The sequence below is a fragment of the Apteryx mantelli genome, chromosome 7 (assembly GCF_036417845.1).
Source record: "Apteryx mantelli isolate bAptMan1 chromosome 7, bAptMan1.hap1, whole genome shotgun sequence".
NCBI lineage: Eukaryota > Metazoa > Chordata > Aves > Apterygiformes > Apterygidae > Apteryx > Apteryx mantelli.
The window spans coordinates 38,060,319-38,081,472 of NC_089984.1; the positions used below are offsets into that span (position 1 = coordinate 38,060,319).

Here is a 21,154-nt window from a genome sequence, read left to right on the forward strand (position 1 = left end):
ACTCCACTGGCTGGGAACACAGCCACCTTGCAGTAGAGTCAGCAAATTGGGTTTACACAAGACAGTGACAAGAACATGATTCTGTGTCAGTGTTAATGGCCATCTCTAAAATGGTGGTATGTCTTGATGTTCTCCTTTTGGACGAGTTTCCACCACATATTGTTTCCTGTCTGTGCTTCCTTGCTGGCAGCATCAGCAAGTCCACCAGGTGAGTTTGTAAACAGGCAGTCAATCACTCTGCATCACAATTATATTTCACATAACTTCACCCCAGCTTTAACTCTCCTCTCTCAATACTGCAGCTCATTTTGCTACACACTGTGTTGCAGGGTTGTGAGACACAGCAGGTTTGGGGTCACATGACAATGCTGGGCTCAGAAAGTATGAAGCAAATATTTCTGCCTAACACTGCTGGCCGCAGAGGGCAAATGAGTGGCCCTGCTGTAAACGCTACTGTTCCAACTGCTCGGCCAACTGCAAGGAGAAAACAGTAGTAAGGAAGGAGACCATACAGTGTGGGCATAGCACCCCCCACCAGCGGCCTCAGAGCGTGACCCCTGGCAACTGCGCCAGTCACCTTGTAGAGAGGTGCTTAGAGGGAGTGTGAGTGACCTGATGCCATTGCCCTGCACAACACTCACACAATCAGGAATGGGGACCTCTGCACACTGTTGCTGCCAGCACAGTTCAGCTAGCAGGAGCAGGCTTGAAGCAGCTCCTGCCAGCCTTGCTTCCTGCCCACAGCTGGCACAGCTCCTCAGGAAGTGCATTTAAGAGAGCCTTAGGTTATTCTTACAGCATGGCCCTAACAAAAGAGGACCACAAGAACACTGTTAGTTCTCTACCGTGGATCTTGTAGTAAGGACTGGGCTCTGGGTAGATGCACAGATTTCATTTCTAACCAATCGAAAGCATTTCCTCAATGAGGCATCTGGGTGTTACATTCATCCTTGCTCCTCCCTGTCCCCATGTCTATGCTGCCAGCAGCATCCAAAACAGATGGGAAGGATCCCTGTAGTATATGTAAGGGGATCTGATTGTCCTAAGATCTCCTTGGCCTCTAACTTTTGTCAAAGAGGCAAAGACATTTCTGGGATGTGACCTCTGCCATTCCTTCCCCAGTAGGGATGGAGCTTCTGGGGAAGCTATGCATGGGACTCTGTTTGGTATGCCTGAGCCCTCAGGACAGATGTCTGGAACAAGCCCTGATCATTTTTAAAAGTGGAAATGACTTACAGTGTTACCACATGGAGGAAGTGCACTCCCACCAGTTCTCATGTTCACAGCATTACATTGGCCATAATGCAGTTTGTAGTGGGTTTGATTTTCTTCTTTTTCCAGGCAAACATTTTCTTCAGCTCCCCCCTGAAGCTGTCATGGAGCCAGGCATACAGGAAGGCATTTGTACAAGCAGACATCATTGCAAACCAGTGACATAGCAGCTGGATGAAGTTGAAGTATTGCTTGTCAATCAGGCTGATATCTATGTCCTTTATCATGTTGAAGATATGCAAAGGCAGCCAACAGACTCCGAAGGCTGCCACCACTAAGACTAGCAAGCGAAAAGTCTTTCTCCTCCTTGCTCGGTCCCACTCAGCTTGGCCCTGGGTGACGTTGCCTGGGACCACTCGGTTTTTCAGCTTGACTGAGATTCTCAGGTAGGACAGAGAGATGACAGCCAAAGGCAGTACATATGTGATAATGAGAGTGCTGTAGGCATAAGCTAAGCGATCTCGTTTCATGTGGAACCAAAACTCCTCGCAGATGGAGAAGTCCAGTTCTGGGAATTCTGCATGGTAAGTGTGGACCAAGGCTGGGGCAGCCAAGGTACAACTCAGCAGCCAAATAGCAGCAAGGATATAAGCACAAATAGGGATTGTGAGCCTTCTTCGAAAAGGGTACACCATGGCATAATACCTATCCACAGCTATGACAGTCAAGGTAAAGACAGAGACAAACACAGTGACAGGTTGCATCAGGAAAACAAAGTAACACATGAAACGCCCATACACCCATCCTCTGGGCTCAAAGGCATATGCAAGGGTAAGGGGCACACAGGTTGCACACATGAGCATGTCTGAGAAAGCCAGATTGCCTACTAGAAAGTTGGTGACATTGTGCATTTTTTTTGTCTTGCAGATAACATAGATGAGTAGATAATTCCCAACGATGCCAACAAAAACCACTAGGGAATAGCAGGGGATAATGAGTGGCTTGAAAGACTGAACGAACTGGAGCCCTGAGAATAAATTGCTGGTATTGCTATGAATAGCAGAGAAGAAGCTTTGGGAGGTTAAATTGTCCGAATTCATGATTTCCCTCTTTTCGTAGTCTGTCCTCAGCTGAGTGTAGGAGCTATCACTGCACTATTCTTGCACTCGATCAGTGTGGGTAATGAATGGATTACTGGATGTCCAGAGGTTACCACATGGATAATAAACAAGCATCTGTAAAAGCAAAAGGTGAAGTTGTAATCCTCAAGAGGCAGCTTTCAGCAATTCTTGAGAAAAATCAAATACAGCCAAGTCCTTTTGTATTTACTATTAAATCTAGGCTTTGACAGCATGCCATTTAATAAACATTTAATGCAGTGAGTACTTACTGCTGTGTTTTTTTAATCCCATATGATTTTTTCCTTTGGATGACAAGAAGTGCCTTGGATGTCTGTCTTCTGCAAATCCAGGAGCCTCTCTGTGTGTGTGGGAGAGAGAGAGAGACAGAGAGAGAGACAATGTACGAGTGAAAAAGAAGCTGATGCGCATATACAAGCTAAGTGGAGATCAGTGTTTTTAAACAGTCTTCACTACTAGGTCATGACAGATTTGTGTATAAGCTTTTATCCCTATTGGTTGTCCTGGGTATTACGTTGCTCTTTGCGTGTTTCTTACTGAAAGCAATTAGTTCTCAAATATCCTTTCAAGAATTCCCTTCTCCTTGCAGTGCATCTGTAATTGCCCCACTCAGCTATAAATCAATTTATATTCATTAACGTGACCCTGCACTGTATCTAATCCAAGATTCACTTTGCCACAGTCCTTTTCAGTGTGTGAAAAGGCTACCTGTGAATTTGCTGTTATAATGTGACTGTAAAAGGGAATTTTAATAAAATGATGAAGCAAAATAAATGTTTATGCCACTAGAGGGACTCAGCTGCTTACCCAGTGAATGAAGTTATGATTAGAAATGCACATTGAGCACGTAGCAAAAAGAAGCTCATTCTACTTAAATTTATTTTCTAGTGGTAGTACAATGTTTGCTCACCTGTTGCCAATCTTTTCAGTGGGGTTTACACGCCTTTATGTAAAAACATATAATAATTTAAGTATCAGAAAAGAAAGATGAACATCCAAATAGCTTAGCTGTAAGAGTTCATCTGCAGTGAACTACGACAAACTATTTCTAATGCTACAGCTGTCCAAAAGTATTTGGGGTGTTTCTTCATTCCTACAGTAGGTTTGTAGTTAATAACATTTTCTATACCATGCAACAAACACTATCCATTCTGTAAAGCAGTGTAAAGGGATCAGGATAGCTGCTTAGTGAGTACACATTAAAGCAAACTTCACCCTCAAGCTCTTAAGTATTGCCCTAACTCTCCCTCAACTCTCCTCCATTTCAGCCACTTCTGGGACCAGGACTTCTGCTGGTGAAAAATCAGTCCAATTCTACTGCATCCATTTATACCAGCTAAGATCACTTAAAAAAAAAAAAAAAAAAACCCTAACAGCCTAACAACTTATAAGTACTTCAGAGCAGAGAAGATCGCTCTTTTTTTCAAGGAACACGGGGGATTTAGACACTTCAATGGACAGTTTATGTCCTAATTTCCTAGACTACTCCAAAGAAATATTAACCCATTATTTTCTATGAGGCAGCGGACAGACCCACTTCCTTCTTTTGACTTGATGGGAGGAGTGACTGACACAAACCAAAGATTTACGTAGATTTCAGATGGTTCATAATCCTTTCCCTAATCTGAAAGCAGAAGCTAATCTTGTGGAGCCTTTGTTCAGACTCTCCCACAACTATACATGATGGATGGGCATTTCAAACCTCATCAGTGCTGACTCTGTGCCATGCGTTTATAGTTAGAATATGCTATAGATTGGACTGTGGCTGTAGTTCCAACCTGAAGGAAGAGCGAGCGTGTAACTGCAGTGCTCAGAAGTGCCACCCCTCCATTTCTGGATGTAATAACCTACCTGCTTCCCATATGAAAAATAGGATCTTATATCCCATTTCATTGTCCAGCCTCACCTATCTGGGCCAGACGGGGTGCGGGAGAGTATAGTGCCTATTTATCTCTACACACATAAATCTAGAATATTAGAGGGACCCAAGGGTGGAGGTTGAACAAAGATGATGAAACAGGGGACTCCTACTCCTTTCACCTCCCAGTGTGCTCACACTCCTTGGTCATAAGCAGTGTTCTGCATAATTATTTCCTAACACCCATAAAAACAATTGTTTCACTTAGTCTGGGAGAAAACTAAGGTCTGGTCTAAATCCTACTGAAGTCAAAGTGAATCTCTCAACTGATTTTAGCAGGATTTGGATTTGGAAGCTAGCATGAGCCAAAAGGCATATGAAAATGAACCGAGAACATTTTTAAATGGCCTTCATATTGCCCACATCCTACTGGAATTTTATCACTTATTCTAAGAAAGAAGCATCACAACAGTGTCAGTGCACACATAATAATTGAAAATCACATTTTTAACACAGTAATTTTTCTCTCTTTCTTTCCCAATAGTTGCAGAGTAAATCTCAATGTAATTTTATAAGAAAAAGGTTTATACTTTGCTACCTGAGAATAAAAAATCAAACAGAATATCATCTAAGTAGCCCTCAAGGTCACCTTAATGCTCAGGTCACAGAAACCTATCAGTAACCTTAGAGGTTCTTTCATTTCAAGCTGTACCAAGCAATTTTTTCTGCATTTGCTTTTATTTTTAAATGTGCTTTCTTCACCTCTGAAACCAATAACTGGTACTCTTCTGTTTAAAGGCTCCCACCTTCTTTCTGTTAGTGATGTTCAGTTTGTTTTGGCTTCAGGCAGAAAGCTTCTTCAGCTCAGCTGTATTCTAGAACCAAGACCTGGAAGGATAATATTTATTGGGGGATATAATAGAAAAAGTATTTCAGCATTTTACCCCAAAGAAATCCTCTTTTCTCCTTTTAAAATTGCAAATATTAGTCTTGCCTAGAATTTCTCAGATTAGATGACAAATCCTTCATGGACTGAGTATAAGTCTATTTCACACACAGCATTTTCTCATTAAAAAAGAAAAGGTCACAAAAACTGCATTACTATCATAATAGAATTGTTTGGACATTCCAAATATATAAGGGTGTCATGCATAGGAATGCTGGCTGGTGGCTAATGTGAAACCCAGGTCTTCCTTAAATCAAAGAAAAATGTGATATCTATACTTGGACCAACATGTCACAGAAACATTTTACAGCTGAGTTTTCATGGTCACTTATGCTAACCTGTCCAGCTCTATACACCTGGAGTAGCTGCTTTGTGACTTTCAGAAAGTGGTAAACTTTTAAAAACACTAATGCTGTTTTTTTACATGCATGTCTGATCATGCCTGTAGTTCTTAACTAAAACATCATGATCCACGAACCAGACCAGATCCTAGTGGCTACTCTTGCAAAGTTCAACACTACTTCTTAAGTTAGTGAACCCTCTCTTCTATTGCTAAGGCTTTACAGACTTCAAAATGTTTCTTCTCTCATTAAAGTTTTTGAAGTTTCAGGTGTCAGTTTTCTATGTTCTTGTTCATTTGATGTGCATCTTTTCCTATAAAAGACAATGTTTTTGCATCACAGAACTATTCTTAAAAGTTTTTTGTGTTCAGCCAAAGAGCTCAACAACTTGAATTTAAGCTTTGAATTTAAGACAAAATGTGAAGTGAAATGTGCCTGAAGTTGCAAGTTACATAAAGAAAAAGGGCTCTACTCTTCACTAGATGACTAAGAATTCTTAGTCTGCTGAGCAAAGTAAACTGAGCAAAGCAAGCTTGTTTTTAGATGGCAAAAGTTTTGCACTAAAATAAAGATGAGTATGTAAAAAATGGAGGAAAAAGCAAGGGGGACTGAAGGTATTGAATCACAATTACCATAGCAAGGTAAAAGCCAAGTGTAAAAGTGAATAAACTCAGATTGTCAGCAGCCAGTTAATCCCCATTACAGAGTTCTGAAAGAACTGGCAGATGAAACTGCTGGTTCAGAAGTAAATGCTTCTCACATCTTTATGGCATGGAAATACAACCCTGTGTTTGGAGAAAAGCAAATGGACCATCTGTCCTTAAGAATGGAGAGGGAGGAGAAAGGTGATGGGAAAGTGCAGGCCCTTTAGTCTGACTGCAGTATTACAGAAGGCTTAAGACTGGATTTAAGGAAAAGGGAAAGGAGGAGACAGGCAGAGAGAGAGAGAGAGAGAGAGAGAGAGGAAAGAGACTACAGCACAGCTTCATTTATCAAAAGAAACTTTTGTCAAACTAGCCTTCCATGTTTTCGTGTTATTAAACTGATTTTCAAGACCTAAGAAATGTAGTAGCTCTGTCAGTTTGGGCTTCAATAACACATATGATGTAGTAGCATTTGAGAAACTGTTAGTTTTACAGGAAGAAATTACAACTATCCTAAGAACTGTAAGGTAGGCAAAGCAAGCAACACATAATATGAAGAAATTGCTCTTCAAAAATCTTGCTTGGGTTTAACCAGCCTTGGTAGCTCTTTTCATTTTTATTATGTTAGCACAAAAAGCAGGACTAGGTCAACTGAGTTTGCTAGCACCACTGCATTTGGAAATAGAGGCAATATGGAGGATGACTGCACTATTACACAGAAAAACTTGGATAACCTCAGACAGAGGGAAAGGAGTGAAGAAGTTTGATAGCATTACAGAGCAAAGACTTGTCAAAAAATACAGAACCAAGGTCAGCTGATAATAAGAATTTTCCCTATGGCTTAGGATGGAGTGAATTCTGTTGCACATCTGTACAATGGAGCAGACAGTGCATTTGAAAGTGCAAGTAAAAGAAAATATACGGTTTTGACTGTGACTGACAACTTTGGCTGTGATTGATCCAAGGCTGAATTTGCCACTAGTTTGTTACTGTTAGGACAAAGTTAAATCTCTGGAAAACTTTCCTGCTGTAAGTGTCTATTTACCGGAGCAGAATTACACTGTAGGGGAGGACAGTAAACTCCAGGGTGGATAAAGAGGTAATTAAGCTAAGGGACAATACTAATGAAAGCACAAACTCACTATGGCAAAATTTAGGATGGAAAGTAGAACACTTCTAAGCAGGAGGGCAACAAATTGCCCCTCTGAATTGCTGACTTTTGGAGCAATCAATGTAGTACGGGGGCTAAAACACCTCCTTTTAAGCGAAAGCTTGATCCATTTATCACATGCATGACTCATGATTACTTGCATCAGGCTTGGACTTCAGGATGTACCTTTCCACCTTACACAAATACAAATTTAGACTTTGGACTTCACCCACTCCTACTTGAAAGTAACACCACTATCATCCTTTTCAACAGTATTCCCATTGATAATATTCAAAAGATATAATTAAAAATTTTACACATGCACACCCACACACATGGGCACCACTGAGAAAGGACTCTCAGTCCTAATATGTTCCTAATAGGTTCTTCGATGGGAAGATTTGCGGTTAGTGCCTGTTCAGTTCAAATAGAGCAGATCCTGAATGTTTGCCAGATGACCTTTCATTGTTGCTGATCTTGGCACCTGCTCAGAGCAGCTGATTTACAAAGTGGGGAGACAGGCAAGGTCATAAAAACACTCTTTAAAAACACTTCAGCCAAGACACTTGAATCAGTACAATCACTGATACTTCTTTCTCTATTCCTGCTTTTCACTGCAGATTGCTACACAGAGATTTGGCACAAGCAGGTTTCACTCCCCTAGCCACTTCACCCTTAAGTTTTTCTTTGCCAGCCAAATCCACACAGGAATTAATGATCAGGAAAGAAGATAACCTGATTCTTCCCCCCACCCCCCACCCCCAGCACAGGGGAAGTGGGTTAATGCTATGATGATTTGAGAGGTATTCATGTTGAATTGGTTGATCGACCATTTTAAGGCAAAATTTTGCTGAAAAATAAGGACTGGGTGAGCAAGTCTGACCATCTCCCAGTTGTCTGGACTGAGATCATTAGAATTTAAGATCTGTATTACAGATCTCTCTGTAAAACCCTCACTGAAATAAAGCTTTATCCTGTTAGCATCCTTACTACAGTAAGAGATAGTTGCAGTTTTAAGAGTTCACATAGACAGCCCATGAAACATTAGAAAAGCAGGGCAAAACTTTGAGAAATATCAGATCTAAACTATTCATTTTCCTTCATTTTTAACTATTATTTGAGGTAATAGTGCTGATGTGTTGTGGTAAAACGTGTTTATATTTTATTTATGACTAAGTGAGGACTAATCTGGGAAGAGGCATGTGAACATCTTAGATCTAAAGGCTGAAAGGTCTCCCTTACAAGGAAGGATTACACTGAAACCATATGGAGAAAAATCAGATCCAAAAATTCGTACACCCCCAGAAAAACCGGCAATTCTCCTTTGTTCATGAGCCCTGGAGTGATGTAGACTGCAATAACAATACATGCCTCGATTAGTTCCCAGAAACACCTGTAGATTGAATGCTGAGCCCTGGAGAAACTCAGCATTAGAAATGTTCCCTGCAGATGTAAACAGCTAGGAGTCAAGATCACACATACCCCTAGGGACATGTATGCTGTTCAGCCCTGGGAGAGAAAAGAGTTGCCCAGAAAAGCTGAACCTTTGCAGCAACAGGGCAAAATGCTGCCTAACCAGTGACACCACTTGACACTTCTTTTACAGCACTATGGAGAAATAGTGTTCCTCTGCCCTCCTCTGCTGCTGGTGCCTGAAAACCCTGCAGGGAAGCAGTGCTCCGTGTAGGCAGGCATCACCTGACAGACTGAAAAGTATGCCTCCGTCCGGGCTCTCCCTACCTGCAGAGAGGTGGCCCGCCGGGCGCCTTGCTCGGGACCCGGACGCCCAGGCAGCCAGGGAGGCCCGGAGCTCAGGACCGCCGCGGAGCTGCGCGCTGCGCCTTCAGCACCACGGACAGCGTCGGACCCCCGCCACGCACCCCACCCCACTGCCCTGTACAGCACTGCACCGTACAGCACACCACTGCCCTGTACAGCACTGCACCATATAGCACCCCACCACCCCACACAGCACCCCACTACCCTGTATAGCACTGCACCGCACCGCATAACACTGCACTGTATAGCACCCCACCACCCCATAGAGCATCTCACCATGTAGCTTCCCACCACCCCGTATAGCATTGTTCCACCCCATATAGCATCCCACTGCCTCACCCCATATAGCACCGCCCTGTATAGCACCCTACTGACCCATTCCCATATAGCACCCTACCGTCCTGTACGGCACTGCACCACACTGCCCTGGGACCTCGCACCACACCACATTGTATAGCGTCACCCCAGATAGCACTGCACCACTCCAGGGCCCTGCATCGCACAGCCCCATATGGCACCATACCACTCTGTGGTGCAGGGCCCCTCACAGCATCACCCTGCCCCATGAGCCGAAGGAGCCCAGAGCTCAGGGACCACCACAGAGCAGCCCCCTGGACATCACCCACACCCGTTGCTGTCCCACCTAGCTGAAGGGGCATGGCTTCACACAAGAAGAACTTCCATCCTCCAGGTGTGACAAGGCAGACCAGGCCAGAGTGTGGCTGAAAGGCAATGGAGGGACTCTCACAACTCCCCTTACACCTAGGAGTTCTCATGTCATGTGCAAAATTTACTTGCCAATGAAAAATGTTTAGTGTGCAGTCCATGAAAATCAGGCAAACCAACATTTATACTGAACCCTATATCCAAAGAGGATCGCTCCCTAAGAGCAAGAAAAAGGAAAAAACATTTGATGCTTCCTGGGTTATCACAAGGTGCGCAACTACCCTGATGATGGGCAAAGGGCAGAATCAAAAGAGAACAGCTGTTACCCGATGTTCTGTAGTGTTCATATTGCGATAAATAAACTTGCTATTTTCACATGGTAATGAGTTCAATTAATATTTGTCAATAAGAAAGAGAAAAACCCCAGAGCACCAACACCATTCCAGCTGTTCTTAGTTGTTTATATAAAGTAATAATAGCTCCCACTTAATTAACTGTCCCACTAGCAACAGTCTGCCCTGGAGCTTTGAAAGCTCTTAATACTAAAGGTTTGTCTGGAAGATTGTCATCAAGTTTGATTATAGTTTGCATAATAACACTAGAGATATAAAGATAAGAACACTATTTGGAAATGTATTGGTCTGCTCTGTCATGCAAACTCAAATATGAAAAGAGGGAAAAGAAAGATTGGCCTTTAATAACCCACATCATCAGGAGAAAAAAAGCTAACACTTCTAATGAGAGTCTCTGAATGTTTTCAGCATCAGTCCCATTTAGAGTTAGGAAGCAATATTTAAAAAAAAGTCAGACTGGTTTATTTTCTCCTCCCCCTTCCAAAGGTACAGATCTATATTTGCTACCAGGACTATTCTTTCACTCTGTGTGCGTGTCCATGATACCCATTTTAGATATGCTTCAAGATCTTTGATCTGCTCTCCTTCTTCATCTCCATTTTTCTTCCATTGCAGAATTTGGCTATTTTCCCATGCTGCACAGTGTTACTGACCACAGTCATCCAAGGTATACATAATTAGATGAGCAAACTATGAAGCAGAAATGAATTAATGTGGAGGAAATCAGAGGAATGCAGAAGTGGAAAGTTCATCTCAGAATGACTGCAATTGCCATGACTTCCCCCCCTACCCATACCCTCACTTCTACCGGTTATTTCTTCATGTTGTTCTGGAATATATACACTTATAAATGGCAATACTCCTTGCTTGAGATTCTGTCCTCACTAAAATCAATGTGAATTTTGCTGCAGATTTCAATACTGCCCAGATTCACCCCTCCCCTTTTCTTTACCATGTTTCCTTTAGGATACTTCTCTACAGTTTTGTTACCTTTTCCCCATCTTTCTAATACAAGAAGTCTGAAATAAGAGACCATCAGACTTCCTTTACTGTGTCTTCTTCCAGCCCACCTCTTCCAGCCTTTTCTTTGAATACTCTTCCACTGTTTGATGAAGCTTACCAAAGAGAAATTAAGCTCCATCTGTAAAGTTCCTCAGCCTATGCTAAGCCTACTATTGCTTGTGGATACTATCAATTCCATTGGCTGACTGCCATTACATTAACAGTTTAGTCTCCAAGTACCTTTTCTCTAATGTTCCACCATAAGAAGTGTTTTGTTCATTTTCTATGGGCATTTGTGATCAGGCAATTGTTTTTATGAACTTTTTCTAATACATGAACAACAACAAAAGTCACTGTTTAGATCTAAATTTATGAATGCTCTGGGTTTCAACTGAATCCAAACTGCCATCGATTAGAAGATACGAACGTGCTATGTTTGCAATAAATAATTAGCTTAGAATTTATCCCTTCTTCCACAGACATTTTTCTTCTACAGAACAAATCACCATCTATTTCTAAATATCTATTGTCCATAGTCACTAGTTTCAGGACTGGATGCAACCACCATCTGATGGTGAATGATAGCAAATGGGGTTCCCAAAACTGCTCCTTTGTTCTGAGTGCTCTGCTCTAAGATATGCTACTTGAGGCAGGGAAAAATGGCCAGACTTTTTTTGTCAGAGCAGATCCTTTCCTCCTTTCCAGGAGGAAAGTCTACTACCAGTACAGGATGCCAAGTCTGACACCAAACCAGTCCCTACTGCTTCACTAAATGAGTGAACTCCACTACTTTATGAGTATCGATTTCACATTCAATAACCAAAGTATGTGGGGGCCTTATCCTGGAATTTTAATTTGTGCTCTCTTTGGCAAAACCTTGCAGTAGATCACTGCAATTTCAGAACAACTGATGGCTCGAGTGCAGTCCTTTCTGATATTATATTATATGTGAACAGACCTTGGCTGAAATCTGTTAGGTCCAGCCTGTCCCAGATGTTTACATTTCTTACCTTGGTTTGCATATATTTTACTTCATCATTTCAATAAAACAATTCTCTCCTATCAAGAAAGAGAAGTATTATGTTTTCAAATTTTTCATTCCCAGCAGTAGTGGATCATGAGGGCCATATCCTCATTAGAATAAAATGACAAAGCTCCATAAAAGTCAGCTGATATATGCTACATTGGACTTGTGTATCATCTAATCCTATTACTCTAGTAGTACTCTGGGTGTTCAGAGAGACTTGCAATCAGCATTATGTCTTGAGCAGGTAAGATCTGCCCAAACCAAAGACAGCTTCATGCTTGCAAACTAAACAAGCCAAAAATATCACAGCATTTTGAACACAATAATGAACATGCTTTTCTGACTCCAACCAAAGATTAGTGTCATCTCCTTACTAGAGAGAATGAAGCTGAGGATAATTTTTACACTGGAGCAGTACAAGGATAATTTTTACACTGAAGCAGCATGGATATTGGTGGTGGAACAGACAAGGGAATGTAGGTCTGCTGATATTCCCTCTATGCAAATCACCTTTACCTGTTACTATATGAGGTGTTGTCATTTCAGAGGAAAAGAAGATAAGGCAAGAATTTCTAATTAACCATTTTCTTCACCCTTCCCATTCCTTTTCCACCATTGCAAAACCCTAGTTTCAAGCAGACAAAAATCAAAATACACAGCCCTAGGCAACAACCCCTTCCAAAGCTTTTATGAAGATGTCCACACAACTCTATTTTCAAAAAATCCAAGACTGTCCTATAGCACTATTGGTTCCTATTTATGGTTTTCATAGGCAAAAAAGCTTTTAAGCCTGGATAGACTTTTACTTAGCAAAAAAACCCCAAACAAACAAACCCAAAACAAAACAAACCCCCCCACCAACATTCTGTTTAATAAAAACTGAAGAGGAAAAATGCACTGAATTCTGACCTCATAATTAGTCTCTTTGAGCACTGGAATAGTCTTTTCACAGTCATGAATCCAAATCCTCTTCTCTTCAGTAGCTGGGAGAGAAGTGGAGTGCCTTGTAAATGGAACAGAAAACGCTGTTGATTTGGAATGATTAAGATGTGTACTCAGGAGTTCAGAGGAAATGGAATAGCTATACATATTAAAGCTATTTTCTTTTTAATGGAAGTTCCCACTAAGTATTTTAATCAAAAAATACCTATGAGATCCTCCACAATATTCAGGAAAATGCCTTATTAAATGGTAATTTATCCAATAGTATTAAAAATAATGGTAGCAGCTTGATGTCCTGTTGAATGAAGTGAAATACTTCAGTCAGTCAGTTTCTTTATGCTCCCCCAGTCTTGTTCTGGTTTATACCAACTAGCATTAGCCTGCAAGATGCAGGGCTCTGAAAGAAGGCAGCAGACTTTAAACTGGACTGTGCTGACTAAAGACAAGCAGAGCCCGTAAACAGTGTGACGTGGGTCCTCATGACTCCTGCCTCCCTTCCAGCCATTCCTGTCCACTCAACAGCGCTCCCAAGCAGTATGGAGACCTTCTCTCTCCTCAGGCAGCACTATGTGAACACTGACAGCAGGAGGTTTGTCCTTCATGTCTTTGAACAGCTGGCGTGAGCCCACCTGGCTGGAGACCATCCCTGTCAATGAAAACATATTCCTATGCAACTGCATCACTGTGATCCAGAGGCAGAGAGATGAAACGGGCCAATAGACCAGTGATCAGGCCACCAGTTTCTAAACTGCACAGATGTCATTTTTCAGGATAGAGTTTGTAAAGTCTCAACCTTTGTTCTGATGCACAGTGAAAAATTAAAAGGTTTCAAATTATTCTAAGACCATTTTCCCTCTAGTGCCTCTGACTCATGTTACCTCACAAGGTAGTAGTGAAGTCAACAGCCTCAGCAACATTTTCTGTTGAAGAGGAATAATCCCTCACAAACTATTCTTGTGTCATTCTGACTCAGCGATGGCCCTTAATCTTTATCTGTGGGCCACAGCGAGAGCCCAGTGAACTGACAGTGGTGTATTCAATTGCCCTGTACCCCAGCTTCACTGCCATGCACTGCTTAAGGCTCTGCTAGCTATCTCCCATTAAAAAGAGCTCACACTGAATATTAAAGAGCAGTGATGTCTGGGTAAAGCAGTCGAGCAATAGGTTGTAAAACAATTCATATCTCTTCAGTGGTATACTTGGGAAAATGGACCTACTGTGAATCTGAAACCTAAACACCTGGGGTCTATTCCCTCATTGATGACATTCTGCAACTAACACTCAAGCTCCCATCTTACCCCTAAAGGCTCACCATTGCTATCTGTGGAGCAACACAGGATGACAGACATATCCTCCGACACTGGTTTTAAATACTCAAGATTATAACACCCCTTGACATGACCTCTGAACCAAACTTACATAGCCCTGGGTTCACACCTCACTTCATAATGAGAAGTTTAACAAATTGCAGTGGAATCTCAATAGCTGAGAGCCAGACAAAGCCATCTTTTAATCATCAAATTAGCTGGAGGGAAGAGCTGAAAGTGCTTTCAGTCTGGAAAGAAGGGGAAATCATTAAAGGAAATCATCCCCCTTTCTTTGCCCAAGTAATTAGAAGAACCATCTGTATATTCATTCCACTACAGTTAAGGGTGCAGATTAGCATTTCAGAGAGATTTTAGTTCAGCCAGCAATACTTTGATGCATTAACATGAATGATGCTAAAATTTCTAAGGCACTCAATGTTATACAAGTTAAAAAGGGTACACATGTCACTATCCAGTCACCCTTTTTAAATGACTAGTCAGTGGAGACAAATTTACATTCAGAGAAGTTTTCTTTTATCTCCGAAAGCATATTAAAAAAACCTACCCATTAATATATATGTTGTATTAACATAATGCCCAGCCACGACCCTATGGGTTTATACTGCCAGACTATGCAGCATGCTCTGCCATAATGAAGTCAAAATTGTAAAAAGGGCTTGCAAAGAAAGTTCAGATATAATTAGGTTAAGAAAGCCTTCCAGTTATGAATGTTTTTACCCAGCAACAAAAGTAGTTCCTGAAATATTGATTCTATGAGTTACAAGGGTGTAGCAAAATTTCAGTCACAAAATCATAAATAACTAAAGCCGACTGAGAAGGGAAAATGAAAACAAAAATTTTACTGACTTATTTTTACATATACAAAATATGACAGTCTCCAGTGTGGGACCACCTCTGATCAATCTGGAAACAAATCTTTACCACTGTTAGTTCTCTGAGTATTATAGAAATCTGCATTTGACCTGAGGCAGAATGGAAATTATAAGATAATATAATGGACCCTATAATAGACCCTACAGACCTTTTAAATAATAGATCACGGGAGGTCTAAATCCTTCAACACAGAGCCCTCTCCATGGCTGAAATTAACTCATATGGGTAAGTAAAGCTGAATTTAGTTCCCCCAAAATCCTTTGTGGCTGTCCAGTTCCTTCAAAATACTTGTCCAATTCACTAGGCAAAGTTCTGCCCATTTATTTACTAATAAATGGTAAACTCCAGCTCTAGCTAGGCTAGAATTGCCCTCCCTGAGCCCAAGTCTGTCCTCATCATCCATCATTATTACTTATCGATTAACTTTCACAGGAACATGTATGTCTCAGGAAAGAGTGCCTTGAGCAATGGTCACATTACTAACCACTGGAAGATCCTTGCTCTGTAAATGAAAACAGAACTTGGGGGATGCTTGTCCAAATGTCAGTGGTTCAAAATTTTAGAGTTGAAGAATGACAAGGGATGAAAAAAGCAGTTTATTCTGCTGCATTAATTTTGCAGAAGAACTAGTGTCATCATGTCATCTCAACACCATGTCCAAGAGTTTTGTCCTTAATGTCTTCAGGGCAATGGATTTTATCAACACAACGTTAAAATAATGTGGCTAATGTACTCTATTGATTAACTCAATTTAAATTCAGTGGCACCATGTGGCATACTGATCTGATTGAATTTGAATACACACACTTTCAAGATCAAATGATAATCTGTAATGCTCTCTCAGCATTCATGTTTCATAAAGAGAGAATTTCCTGCTAAAATAGATTCTCAATTAATATGGTACAACAGTCTGTGGCAGAGATGGGTATTCACAGAGACTAAATTTAGCCTACTGAGATTCATTTCCTTGGGCTTCCTGTGTGGTCGATGGAATGAGAGACTGAGAGAGGGTAATTAAAGCAGCTAAGTCAGTCTCCTGAATCACTGTCCATAGAAATCTCTGTTTTCTTCTCCCTGTCTCTTTCTCCTCCCCACTCCCACTCTTTGCTAATGAGCCAAGGGGTGTTAGCCTTGTGGATATCACCTGAGTCCCCATTCTTCTGGTTCAAACCACAGCACCATAAGAGCATCCTTCTCTACTAAAAAAGATAAGGACATAGTTTTCAAAACTCTAGGTCCACTCTGTGCCTACAGGCATTTCTGTTTTCCAGTGGGTTAAAAAGTAAGATCGAGAGGTTCCAAAGTTATTATTTCAGAGACTGGTTTTCCAAAGCACTTATCAAGACATCGTTCCCCTGGACCTCACTATGAAATTTTGTCCTTGGTATTTTTTAACACCAGGAAACACATTTAGTACCCAAATAAGTACTTCAGGGCCAAGATTTTCTAATGAGTGGCTAGCAATTTTGAAGTGTCTTAACCTGGCAATCCAAACTGTTCAAGTTGGCAGTGGTTAGATCTCGGCATTTTCTGAAAAAGCTCTTTAATTTGCATCAGGGCTGGGCACCCAAATTTACCAGGCCCTTATAAAAATAGCTGCCATGGAGTATACCTTTTGTCTCACACTTTTGAAAGCCTTAATCCCCATTTGTGAAAACATGAGATTTTTCTGCTAGTTCTGGTGCACCATCAGTTTAAGAGTTGTTAACATGTAAGTCAGGATTATATTCTATGATTAACACCTGTTAGTCCTTGCCTTGATTACTCAGACACTCTAACTTACTTTTAGCTATATAATTTATAACTTCAACATCAAAGGGGGCTAGAAGGATGGATCTGAATGAGAAGAGTAAAATAATTTAGTATAGCTACAGTGCTTGCCTACACAAAATATCCCATTACCAAGGGAGCTGTTTCCCTTTTGTCCCATTTCTCTCTGAAATTAATGCTGCTAGTCTACAATGAATCACAATAGATGGTGTTTCCCTTATCAGGGCAGCAAAAGTAGCCTACAATTCATAATGAAGCAAATTTTAAACCACTTGAAATTCTTATCGTACTTAAAGCTACTCTATTTTCTGCCATGTACAGCAGGAGTTGCCTACATCCAGTCTAGCTGATTGGTTGCTATACACAGACTTATTTCACATGAGTGAAATTAAACACTGCTTGAAGGTTACAAAACGCTGCAGAAACAGTGAGGAAGGAAAAAGATAGCAAACATCACAGAGATTGTGACTGGGTAGAAAACATGCTCCATGTTGGTGGGGATTAGAGGAAACAATTACAAGCATTTGCTCATTTGTCAAAGGTGAATCAGAGTTAAAGCTCTGAGAGCATGAATTTGCAAAGACTTGGGTATCTTCAGATCTTTATCACAGGAAAAGACACATTTAAGCTGTTGGAGCAATTTGTATGCATCAATTTATCCAGGATGAGACATGATGTTCATAAACCAATGAAGCAGATCTAGAAGGCTCAGCTAGAGGTGCACATTTGGTGCAAAGGCAAGAGTAAAAGAAGCCACACAGATTCCCCTCCAGTTTGCCATACCAACCTGACAGTGCCTTCAAAGTCATGTAACACAGCCACAGCCTTGCTGCTATACTTCCACCTTCCCCCTCGACAACATGGCTGGAAATGGCTCAAGTCAGCTACCACAAATGGGTGTAGCTCTGTGGCTCCTGGGGCCTAAATGCTTGTTAAGACACGTGTATGTTAGACTTTCCAATTGGAGAGCCTGAAGTTACTAAGCAGGAAACATAGGACATCATTAACTCCAGCAGGAGAAGGAAAAGGGATCAGTTCGAAGAGACACAAAGAACAAGAAAGAAAGACACACTGTTGGTGTAGATGATAAATTTAGTCTCATCCTTCTCTAAGACTCATATGGAGATACTCAGACTACCTGTAGGATGTTACTGAAACTGGGTGGGGAAAACGGTTTGTCTACACAGTCCCCACACATGATGAGGCATTTGGAGTCCTCCTCTTAAGTCAACAGACATTTTGCCACTGACTACCATGTGAACAACATAGAGTTCTCACTATCCCAGAGATCTAACAAGTTGTTCCAAGAAAAGCAGAACTACAAAAGCGTGGATTCATATAGCTGTATACCTTACATTTCCTATATGACACATACATGACACAAGAGCTGTCACATGCTCATGCCCACCATGATGTATTCACTGCAGTATTCTCAGCTACTCATTATAGCCACCAACTGATGAGAACTGGCACCAGGAATAGTTAGTAGTAAAGTTAATGTTAATGCTAGGGATAAAAAGAAGTGGAAGAACTAACTCTATTGCAGGACTCATTTTTTAAGCAGATGCTTCTCAGTCTTTTTAATCCAAAAACAATGTAATCTGTCACGAACCCCCTCCTACACACACTTACACACATGTACCATGCTATCACAGCCATTAAGTTTTACAGCTAAACAGAAGTTTGGTGTTGAAAGCTTGGGCTTTCTGCCTAACATTATAACGTCTAATTATTTTAAAGAGATGTTACATCCATATATTTTAAAAAGGAAAAAAGACAAGTGTCTCAGGAAATAAGATACAGGGATGATTTTGGGTGGCAACTAAGCACAGTGATGTGTGAAGAAAGGGTATTATAAAGATATTTCAGAAGAAACATGAAGAATCATGTAGTTAACAAAATATATGTTAATATACATGAATTATATGCATCTCCAGAAAGGCCTTTCCTAGAGTTTGACCTCATGCCTGGCTAGGAATACGATCTAGGGGTACAGATGAGACTTGAAAAGTCTAAATATGGAATGACAGGAGAAATAGTCCCATAACAGGAGTTGAATGCAGCAAATTATGACTATGATGTCTCCTGTGCCTATAGAATAACGTGAGAAAAAGCAACTACAAGGCAACACTGGCCAAATCTTTCTGCTACTTGTCCTTGAACAAGGACACTTGTAATCTGTAACTTTTTGAGTCACAGTCTAAGTCCATGATTAAATGAATTTAAATTACATAACAGGAGAATGGCAGCACTAGGTTGGCCAAAGATGTATCTAATCCACCAGCCTATCTCTGACAGCGCCTCTTGCGAGAAGGAAAAGGGTAAGGGAAACAGAATATAGTGGCTCATTCCCTGTGATAGCCTCCCAATAAATAAAATTTTAGGTTCTTGTAAGCCAGAAGTTAAATCCAGATAGGAATATTCCATGGGCTTTTCTTACACAAACTTGTCTAATTGCTTTCTGACCTACGTTCGTCACATATCCAAAACACCTTCTGCCAAAAAAATGCACATTTTAATTATTCAGCTCTGGTTTTTAAGCCTATTGCCTGATGTGTTCCTTCCTGGTTTCTGCTTCCTCAAGTTCCATCACATAGTTTGTTTGCTACACTAAATACATGACAGTATGGTATCTGACTGCCTGACTTTATTTATTCTATAGAACAAGCAACATAAAAAAATGTCTTTAGTACTGCTGAAGGCACAGAGCAACACAGGAGACCATAGCTTACAATATCTGGCACTTCACCATCTTTATCTGTGATCCTCCCTGCTGTGGGGTAAACAGTGGATACAAAGGGTGATTTGCGGCCTGATGCCCATGCCGGTGAGGGGTGAGACAACGCCCAGAGCAAGGCGGAGGTCTCGCCACTCGACATTGCTCCACCCAAAATGACACCTGGGGCGAGGCGGGAGTCTCACAGCCTGGTGTTGTTGATAGGGGCAAGAAAAGGCCAGCAGCCATTGACACCCGCTGCTGAGCTCGACAAGGACCAAACATCCCACAGTGTTTGACTCAGTCCCACCTCACCAAGAGTATAAATTCAGTGCATAAACAGTCCTCCATTTGGAGGACGAGAACACCAACCTATGGACGGGTCAACAGGCCTGGACCTCTCTCCTCTCCAAAACAGGGTCGCCCTTTTGGTAAGGTTTGTGCCTCCGACAACGTTGGACATTACCTCGGGAAAAATGCCATTGTTGAAAACGCTTAATTATCAGTTTGAGCTCAGAAAAAGTAGAATTCATTGCAGTAAGTGCATTTATCACCAGCAATCCTGAACCTGTTGATCTGTCGCTTTAATAAACTGTTTATTTTGATCAACTTTGCAAAACTGATCCAGAGAAAGTCCTTTTGAGGAGGGCTCTGGCAGGCGAAGTGATTACCAGATTATTGTTCAACTTTGTGAACCTGACTCAGTGAAAGCCCTTTTGAGGAGGGCTCTGGCAGGCAAGGTTGATTACCCCTTTTCCTCCCTTCACGCGACAGTAAGAGTCTCTCACGATATGCTGTAGCAAATTCCCCTGTATGTTACCTTCACGTTACATACCAACAACCACAGGGAAGGCAGATGCACAGTTAGCAATCCACCACTTGCACAGGTCATGCTTTTGGGAGATGATTGACACAAAAATCTCATCACTAAGGTTTACTAGGTGGGTAACTTTGGGCATCATCCTTCAAGCAGAAGAAACTGGGCACCAAGAAACTTGTATCTCAAATGGAACCAGCTTCTCACACAAGGGGATATTCCTGACATAATTTCAAGCTATTTTCAATGCATCCCTTTGGCAGGTGTAAGGAACAGCCCCAAGGTACCAGAGAACTAAAACTCTTTGAGTCCATAAAGCTGGTTCTCTGAACCATCTATTCAAATCCATCCCCTCTTATCCTGCAGGCACAGCCCTTAACATTTCTGCTTTGCCAATTAGCAGCTGCCTCTTTGCACTTCATATTAATGTAGTTGCAGCATAATACACTGCCAGGTAGCACAACCATTTCTCCTCACTGGATGAATAATAGAATTTCCAGTTTGAAGAAAGAAATAAAACAAAATTCTAAAACCTTGGTTTAGGATAACCATAAGAAAAATGGAGATTGACTAGAATAAAAAAAAAAACAC

The 21,154-nt window shown here is 41.3% G+C and overlaps 1 protein-coding gene across 1 annotated transcript; it reads right to left on the reverse strand.

Moving 5' to 3' along the window:
- Positions 1-1,280: 1,280 nt before the first annotated feature.
- Positions 1,281-19,909, reverse strand: PRLHR (prolactin releasing hormone receptor). The gene is made up of 2 exons (XM_013948682.2): positions 19,763-19,909; positions 1,281-2,342 (listed from the first exon to the last, which is right to left on the reverse strand). Exons 1-2 carry the CDS (start codon positions 19,907-19,909, stop codon positions 1,281-1,283), a joined length of 1,209 nt encoding a protein of 402 aa, XP_013804136.2.
- Positions 19,910-21,154: the final 1,245 nt, after the last annotated feature.